Here is a 9,469-nt window from a genome sequence, read left to right as displayed (position 1 = left end):
GAGCCCTGGTCCAGGAAGATCCCACATGCCGCGGAGCAACTAAGCCCGTGCGCCACAACTACTGAGCCTGCGCTCTAAAGCCTGTGAGCCACAACTACTGAAGCCTACACTCCTAGAGCCCATGCTCCACGAAAAGAGAAGCCACCACAATGAGAAGCCCGTGCACCACAACAAAGAGTAGCCCTCGCTCGCTGGAACTAGAGAAAAGCTCGTACGCAGCAACAAAGACCCAACACAGCCAAAAATAAAAATAAATTTTAAAAAAATTAAAAAAAAAAGTACAGCAGAATAAAACCCACAGGAAGTGGGAAGAAAAGAATAAAGACAATGATTGCACCTATACAAAAAGGTTTTCCAGCTCTATTGTACTTTTATGTTACTAAGACTGAATACTCAATGTTAACAGCTGAAAATCTAAACCTGTTACTTTGAGGCTATCGTGTAGTGTGTCTCATGATTACTTTGCAGGTAAACCTATTTGCCAAGCCATAATTGTGATGGTATGTCTATAAATAAAGCTCATACAACTGGAAAGCTACCATCATAATGGTTTTAAAGAAAGATGATCTTAATAAAGAAGTGGCAGGGTTTCCCTGGTCCAAAAAAAAAAAAAAAAAAAAAAAAAAGAAGTGGTAGAGGCTAGAGTCAGGAGTCAGGCTGGAAAGTTAAATAAATTATGGCAATGACAGTTAACTTTAAAAAAATTCAATATACCACCATTTACTAATGACTTACTACCTGCAACTATAATAGTGCTTGCAAAATTTAACCCTCGAAATGTTGCAAGCTGGTCATTATTAACCCATGAGGAAACCTGGGCTCGGAAAGGATAATTTAACTGCTTTTGATCATATTTTAGAATGTAGCAGAATTCAGGTATAAATTCAGATCTATTTGCGTCCAAAGATTGTGCTCTTAACATCTTTGCTACCATCAGCAGCAATTACAGTATCGTTATTTTTTTTTTATGATTAATGTTTTTCATTTTTATTATATGTCTGAATGTTAGAATTATTGATTAATCTCTTTATTAATGGAATGATCTTCAGCACAACGTTAAATACTCTTCTTCTCTACCATTATTATACGTTATTTTAAAGATTTTCCATACAATTACTTTAAATGGGATTTTCAGATTTTTTCAGGCTTTTCGAAGTCAGTAGGATAGGCTCCAGTGAGTAAAAGAAATGCTGAAGAACAACAATATGAATTAAACAAACTTAAGTAGTTAAGAAAACACTAACCTAGCCATTGAGAAATATATACTAATATTTACATAGTATGTACATATAAATCAATAGTTTTAAAATGAGATAATCCACTGAACAAAATATCTTAAAATGTGAATTAAAAGATGTTGTAGGGCTTCCCTGGTGGCACAGTGGTTGAGAGTCCGCCTGCTGATGCAGGGGACACGGGTTCGTGCCCCGGTCTGGGAAGATCCCACATGCCACAGAGTGGCTGGGCCCGTGAGCCATGGCCGCTGAGCCTGCGCGTCCGGAGCCTGCGCTCTGACTCAGGGGTCTTCTCCTCTTTCTTTGCCTTCTTTTAACAATCTCGAAAATTAAAGAAAGGCTGATTGGAAACCTTCTTGTCCTCAATTCATTGGCTGTACTGGATTTTTTTTCTTGGGTCAGACCTTCAGACTTCTACCAGAAATCGTTCCTTTGGGGAAACCAGGCCTTCCCAGAAACTCAGGAAAGTAGACCGGCAGCGGCCACGGGTAGACGGCGGGCTCGGTCCCCAAGAGCGACTCCAGCCTCAGCTGCAGCTTCTCCCCCAGTATCGTTATTTTTTTAAAGATATAGATTAATAAATAATATCATCATTAATATAAACTCAAACAATAGCTGGAAAACCAAACACCACCTCACTTATCTAGCATGTGGTGAGTTTGGGGAGAGGGTTAGTATTCTGATAGTTGAAGTATCAAAATTTTTTCAGCTATTTTAACTATTGCTATGCAATCATGGCATATGGATGTTAGCAAGACCACTGTGTAGCCTGACTTGCTTTTAGTTCAAACTTCCCAAGCTTAGCTTTTTTCCATGTTTAAGCACACTGTGGTTAATCATTCTGTTGGATTAGAGATGTAGGCATTTGGGGAAATTAGGTGATTATGTGCTAAACATGGGACATACCTCAGAACTTTGTTCTCTTGAATTAGTCCCTAAAAATCAGCTTGTTTTCTTGTCATTTACTTCTTTCTAATAAAAGTGGAGGGCAGAATATGTATGTAGCTGCATGACCTCCTGAGCAATGAAACATGGCTGCCTTTCTGCACAAGTATCAGTTCAAAAACTAAAGCAGCCTCTTCCTACATTGTTTTCTTACTTTCAATAAAAACAACAAAAAAGGATGAAATCTTGCCATTTGGACAACACAGATGGATCTTGAGGGTATTATGCTAAGTCAGACAGAGAAAGACAAATACCATATAACCTCACTTCAATGTGGAATCTATCAAAAACTCATGAAAAAAGAGATCAGATTTGTGGTTACCAGAGGAGGGGGGTGGGGAGTGGGTGAAATGGATGAAGTGTCAAAAGGTACAAACTTCCAGTTATAAAATAAATAAGTCACGGTAAATAATACTGTATTGCATATTTAAAAGTTGCGTATTTAAAAGTAAATCTTTAAAGTTCTCATCACAAGAAAAAAAATTCTATATGTATGGTGACAGATATTAACTAGACCTATTGTGGTGATCATTTTATAATACATACAAATTCAAACCATTATGTTGTACACTTGAAACTAATATAATATTGTATATCAACTATACCTCAATTTAAAAACAAAAACAAACAAAAAAACCCCCACTGTTACTTATCCTAACAGTTGTCTTCTGCCTCGCTAACATTCGAGTCATTCTCCAGTTATAGAACCAGTAATTATCTTAAACATTTACTGAATCTGAAAACATGCTATCTCACAAATGGCATTTTGAGTGGTCCTTTGTTTTCACTCCTGCACTTACTGTAAAGGACACTTAATAATGCTAGTGTTCTGGGGACTAGATAACTGAGGCTTTATTGTACTTGAGAAATAAGGTTTTGAAATTACACTATATAAAGTTTGTATTATTATAAACATTATTACATAACGTTTGCTATGGCTAAGGGAGAGGAAATGAGAATCTAGCAAAACAGAGAAACATACTCTGGATGAATCAAAGGACAACGGAATGAAAAAGAGGAAAAACCACCAACCTTTCAAAGTTTTTGTCCCTCAATGTTCCAACATCTGCTTTTCTGATGTAAAAGCATTAGTGTGCAAGTACCACCTCTTTAAAGTCACTTAAGAGTGAGAAGCTTACATGCAACTGAAAAAAATGTACATGCTACTTGCCTACCAAGTACTAGAACTCTTAACCCATTTATTAAACACTTATCTCCTTTAGCTTCTTTAAATTTTTGTTCTTATATTCATTCTTAATTTATTCGGCTTAGTCAAATACTTTTGCTAACCAAAATTATTTCAACAAGTACTTTTTAGTTCATTACTTCTGAGGACACTGTAAGTTTCAATATGTCTAACGAGTCTATTATTTAACTGCAAATCTGTCTGAAACAGATTCAACCCTCTCTCCTCAGAAATACATCCTGTTTAACCGAAGAGAGCAAAGAAAACAACTTTCAGAGTGCTGACACTGAAGTGCTGTATGGTTCATAAATGACAATTTGGGATGAGTAAAGTGACCAATTTTAAAAAATATAAAAAATGACCCAACCAGTAAGATTGAAAAAAAACAATACAAGTTGAAAAAAATAGTTACAATCTAAGAAATTTCAGCCCCAAACGAGTTTCCCAATTAACTAGGTATTAAGAAAACCCCAAAACCAGATTACTATATTTCCAATCATGCCATTTAACTTGTCAGTTATTATATACATGACAAATATAATTATTATAGCAACAGTGTATTGCTATAATGCAACAAGAAAAATCAAAGAATTGCAACACCCAAGCAACCAAGACTAACATAAATATCAGAGCACCATCACTGGAATATACCCTCAAAGAGCATAATTTATCAACTCAACATACTTCTGGCTGCTTTTCAGCATAATCAAACTCAAACTGTCCACACAGGAGACTGTCAATATTGCCAGGTAGAAACAAATACAATTTTTAAACCTCAGTTTGATTTCCCCCTTTACTCAAGGTACTTCTTTTCTTCATCTTATTTTAGATAAAAGGTGCTTTACATTTTTCTTAATGATGAAAAGATGAATAACATAAGAGTATTGTGTAATGCAACCAAATCAAAATATACATTGCTACTGTCTATTTCATCAATTCCACTTTATTAACACATGAACAAGAGTTTGACTGTACTTTCAAAATAGGTACTTACCTATTAAAGAGCAAAACAGTGAGGTGAAGGATAACATCACTACCACTGGACACTGTTGGCTTCATTGCTTGAATATATCTGAGGGCTTGTCTGTGCTCACCCTGACCCATGAAGGCTTCAATAATCTTTGAATGTTGCCATGACACAGGTTTTACAGTAGCTGGGTGAAACAGAAGATCCAAACCACTCTGCAAAAATGACATAAAAATTGGTAAATACAAATATTTTGCTTTTAGAAAAAAAAAAAAGGCAACATACTAAACCTACATAAACCAAGATAAAACCAATTTAAATACATCTGAAAATATCTACTTTAATCTATGATATTGATATATTTTATTTTAAATAAAAGCCTTATCAAAAGCCTCATACTTTTGAGACCTTTTTAAGCTAGTATATAGAATCTTTCCATCACCAGTTTCATACATCAATGCCAAATTCTGCCTTCTCTAGTTCACCCAACACACCAACCATATCTCTAACATTTCAATCACTATATTTGCACTATTAGTAATTATTTATTTGTTTCCTCCCTTCCTTAGACAGTAAGGAACCTGGGGTTCTAAACTATTTTATCTTTGTACTGCCTAAGATGGTGCTTGGTGAAGGTACTGATTAAACTGAATCCTTAAATTACCTCTGGAAGTAGGTGTCATATCTTTAATATCAAATTTAAATCCAGTTATGTATTTTTTCTAAAATTCTAATAATTTACAAAAGCTTACATTATAAGTGAACTACAGACTTACCTCATAGTCATTATGATCTATCAGCCAAAACCCTTGAATAAGTTTAACCTGGCCCCAAGAAATGGCAAAGGCAGTGGGAAATGATTCAATGGAAGTATCCGTTTTGTTTGGAAAGGAATACATAATATCAAGTAGCAAATAAATAGTCTTTAAAAAAGAGGATTAAGGACAATAAACAAAAAGAAAAACTCCTACGTATATATTTGCAATAGGTAGCAACAGAAGATATCAGAAAAAAGTCTTAAGACACTTCTTTAAGTGTTCAGAAAGCCATTATGGATGTCCAGCCACAGAAGTATAGTTTTATTAAACACGGGTACAGCCAATCCCACAACCGACTTCATTCATTCTCAACAGCAAGTACCACCACAAAGGAGATGATCTAAAGCATACTTTCTTCATGAAGTTAGTAGCTTAGCAAATTTAAGAAAGCTATAGACGAAATTCCAGTTATCCAGCAAAACCTGGCAGGCTTTAAGCAAACACATCACTTATTTTATAAATTATTAATAAAACTAAACATTTTGACTAAGAAACTGACATTAGTACAAAAATCTTACTTAAGAGACCACAAGGCTCAAACACAATGCCTAAGTAATTTAAGCTAACTTATAATGCATTCATATTCAGCACATGAATTAACCTCAGAGAATGACCACTTGCTAGCAATGTTTTAGAGCAGATGTCCTTAACTTTGGGAGTGTCTTGGACACATTTGAGAGTCTGATAAAAGCCATGAACCCTATCCCTAGGAAAATAAACTTAAAACAAAATTTTGCATAGATTCAAGGTTAACCATAGACATCTGAACCCAACCAACAGGTCCTGGATTAAGAATCTTTCCTTTAAGACAAATCCAAATGTGAAATTGAGATTGGATGAGATGCATAAGGTTCCCACCAGTCTGACACTGAATGATTTTGGTAATACATGAATTATTTGATAAAATTTTAAAGGATACAACAGAATGCTTGCTTGCTTCGGTAACGTTGTCTAGTAGGTATATGTCAAGTAATGCCTATTAAAAAAAAATTTAGTGCATTGTATATATTCGTTCATCTATGCTCCTTGCTTTCCCAAGCCCGTGCCAGGTATGAAAAACCCCGCCCAACTTTGGAGACTAAAAAATGATATCATGTTATTGCAAACCTACATGTAGACTAGTAGGAGGATATTTTCCTGTGCCTCCTTCATCCCGTTTCCACAACTTCTCTACTCGATCTCCTAACTGAGAAACCATTCCATCAATCATCAAGCAATCAGGGTTCCACTTCCCTCTGCAATAAGGGCAACATTAAGGATATTTAACATTAGTGTTAAATTATTATTATCAAAACAAAAAGCACCGAACTCTTAAAAGTAATGATCTCAACTATCAAAGGCAGAAGAGATTCGAGGACAGGATCCCATCATGAGAAATCCAGACATCAAGGAAAGTTAGTCAGATAAACCCTGAAGAAGCTTCAAGTTTGGTCATCAGCAAGTCAGTCAGTGAAGGTCAGATTCCAGGGCAGAATGTGGTCTAGCCAGCAAAATGCCTGAGGCTTACTTTTTACCATCTTGAGATTACCAAAGAGCATGGCAGCTCAGTATAAAGAAAATAATACTGTAGTTCAATGTCAATATTTTCAGTTTCATCATTTGGACTAGTCTTTTAACCTCATTAATTCCCTGATAATATATATTACTGAGCACCTACAAGGGGGTAAGCAGATATGGACCTTGTCTGTTTCCTCATCTAAGATTAATAACAGCAGGAGCAGTTACTAATTATTGAATGAAATTTTCTTAGGAGTAAGGCACTGTAAGAGGTACCTTGCATATAGTATTTTATTTCATCTTTATATTAACTTTATAATTTATGTGACAAATACGATTAGAAAGCTTAGCCAACCTGCTCAAGGACATACACTTTGGAAATAACAGATCTAGAAATTTTCAATATGTCTAATAAATCTCCCAAGCCAATGCTCACTATCGTAGATCAGTTACTCTAAAGTACTGGATCTCCCAACTTGCCATGCGCAGCCTTATACAGATTTCCAAGTGAGTCTGACACAACAAACCCAGAACCAAGGTTTGTGAATCACTGCTCTAAAGGTTCTAAGCTGCTCTACAATTCTGTCATTCCAACCTGTAGAAGAAGGCTATTTATAATCCCAAGGTAGAGCCAAGGCTCTAAACACTACTCTTTTTTCTTCTATTACTTCTATATATTTATTTCAAAGGAACCAACTACATATGTATTTAAAGGGAAGGGGGGAGTATGTATTTAAAGAAAAGAGAAATAAAGGAAATAAAGAAAAAAGTGGTTGAAGTGCTGAAATGCAAATGGTAATGGAAAAATAATGTAAAATAACTAACGTGATATATATTTTATGCTTTAATAAACAGTTGCTTCTAGTCTTTTTCTGTGTAAGAATTCTCAGGAAAAATACATGCTTAAATTATAGAATCTCCTCCAATGAATCAATCATGTGGTAAATAGTTTTATTTAGGAAATAATAAATAGCTATTCTCAAGTTCTAAAATAAAGGTGTAACCATTAGGTCAAGGCAAACATTACAACTAAAATAGTAATGCTGGTGACAAATTCATATACTTTACTGAGAATTCCACCCATTAGATCGTTTTATAACATGATGAATTCTGTTCTGAGAAAGCTTTAACTTCTTACACAAGTAACTTCTAAAATAGTTTTTGAAGGTTCTGGATGTACTATACCTTGATGAACGCTCACACTTCTGTCGACGACTGGTGTAGTAGTTCTGAATTACAGGGTAGTTGTAGCATAACCTTGACAACTGCACAGCATCATCTAGATGTTTTTTAAGAGTTAGAAGAAAAGCTAGTAATATTTCCAAAATATCCCCCAAATACTTAAAGTTACATACAATGATATTTTACTATAATTTTGTAATGTTGTTCAATTTGCAGGCTTCTTAAAGTAATAAAAGAACGCTGCACACCTTTATTAATAGGTGCACAAATGAGAAAACTGAGTCTCCCATAAAAGTCTTGTAACAAAAGGAAGCTGGCTTAAAACCATGGAAAAGCTATTCTAGAAAATGATTTTACTCCCTTAGGCACAAATGATAATTTAAAAGCAAGCAAGTTCACTATCTGTTCAAGTAAAACTCTAAGAGAGTTATGAAAGAAGAAGATCAACAGCAAGTATGCACAGCGGCAGAAGCACTTCTAAGTCTGTGTATCCTGGAAATGCAAGAAGTTGGATACTTTTGTTCTAAACAAATATAGTAAGTCAAATTCTCTAATTCTTGGTATTAGATGAGTTATTAGATAAAGAGGGTATTTAACTGATGGCTAATAATACTGGTTAATAACCATATTAAAAGAACCCTTAAGAGAAAAAGATGGACAAATTAGATTATAAAATTCATAGTTCTATGGATCTAAATTATAGCCGGTGATATCATTGAACCCATCTTCAGAAGCCATATTTCAGCAAATATTCTTTCCTTTTAACCCAATAAACATGTATGGAACACATGTGTATCAGGCATGGGATGAAGCACTGAAGGTACAAAGTAGGGAAGAATGTAAGAAAAGAAGAATACAAGAAAACATAAGTGGTATAAGAAAGGAATCCTACAACAGAAAAACAAAATTATAAAGATTTAAGAATGTTCCAATGTTAATATTTATAGATTAGGTAAATATTTTACCTAAGCCCTCTGGTAAAAGCCCAGAATGAGAGAACCAAAGAACCACTTGTGCATATTGACAGATGAGCTGGGTAACCATATACTTATTGCTTAAATCCATAAGACCTGCAAAGAGTTAAAATCTGTTGTTAGCTTTCAATTTATCAACCACAATGAAAAATCAAGGCACTCAATAGTTTTCAAAAAAAGTAATTAATTACTTGGTGATTTTAAGCAATATGTATGTATTTTTAAACAAACTTAGCTTGAACAAATAATCTCCAAAATGCTAAACTAACTCATTGACTAAAATAGACACTTTAGGTACGTATGCTTCTATATTAGCTATACTTCCATTTATCTAATTTCAGTAGTCAGATTTTTACATTAAAACAAACTAGTACAGTATCATTATACAGGTTGTTCAAACCAGGCCTTTAGACGAAACTGGCTATTTTGTTTAAATGGCAAAACAGAGGAGAAAAATTACAATGACCAACTCTATGAATAAAAACTTACATATAATTAAAAAATCTGAAATTCTACCATTAGTACACTATCTTAACAATCCTTAATCCCCAAATTTCCCAACCTTATTTAATCATCAGCTCAAGGCACATCTAATAACATTCTGTAGCTTTTCATTAAAAAAAAAAAAAAATCCCAGCATTTGAGAAATAATAACCTGTTTGCCC

General features: G+C 34.5%; 1 protein-coding gene across 3 annotated transcripts in view; it reads right to left on the bottom strand.

Annotated features, from left to right (window-relative positions):
• AHCTF1 (AT-hook containing transcription factor 1) overlaps positions 1-9,469 on the bottom strand; it is an 81,766-nt gene that overhangs the window by 29,841 nt on the left and 42,456 nt on the right. For all 3 annotated transcript variants that reach the window (XM_024739031.1, XM_024739037.1, XM_024739047.1), the window contains exons 16-21: positions 8,796-8,900; positions 7,834-7,927; positions 6,263-6,386; positions 6,071-6,127; positions 5,110-5,256; positions 4,361-4,548 (exon numbers count right to left, since the gene is read on the bottom strand). In XM_024739031.1, the coding sequence (XP_024594799.1) occupies positions 4,361-4,548; positions 5,110-5,256; positions 6,071-6,127; positions 6,263-6,386; positions 7,834-7,927; positions 8,796-8,900 (715 nt within the window). The remainder of the gene's footprint in view (positions 1-4,360; positions 4,549-5,109; positions 5,257-6,070; positions 6,128-6,262; positions 6,387-7,833; positions 7,928-8,795; positions 8,901-9,469) is intronic.

Source organism: Neophocaena asiaeorientalis, unplaced genomic scaffold (genome assembly GCF_003031525.2).
Source record: "Neophocaena asiaeorientalis asiaeorientalis breed wild unplaced genomic scaffold, Neophocaena_asiaeorientalis_V1.1 scaffold347, whole genome shotgun sequence".
Taxonomy (NCBI): domain Eukaryota; kingdom Metazoa; phylum Chordata; class Mammalia; order Artiodactyla; family Phocoenidae; genus Neophocaena; species Neophocaena asiaeorientalis.
The sequence above is the reverse complement of the archived record's forward strand: the minus strand, read 5'-3'. Positions and strand labels throughout refer to the sequence as shown.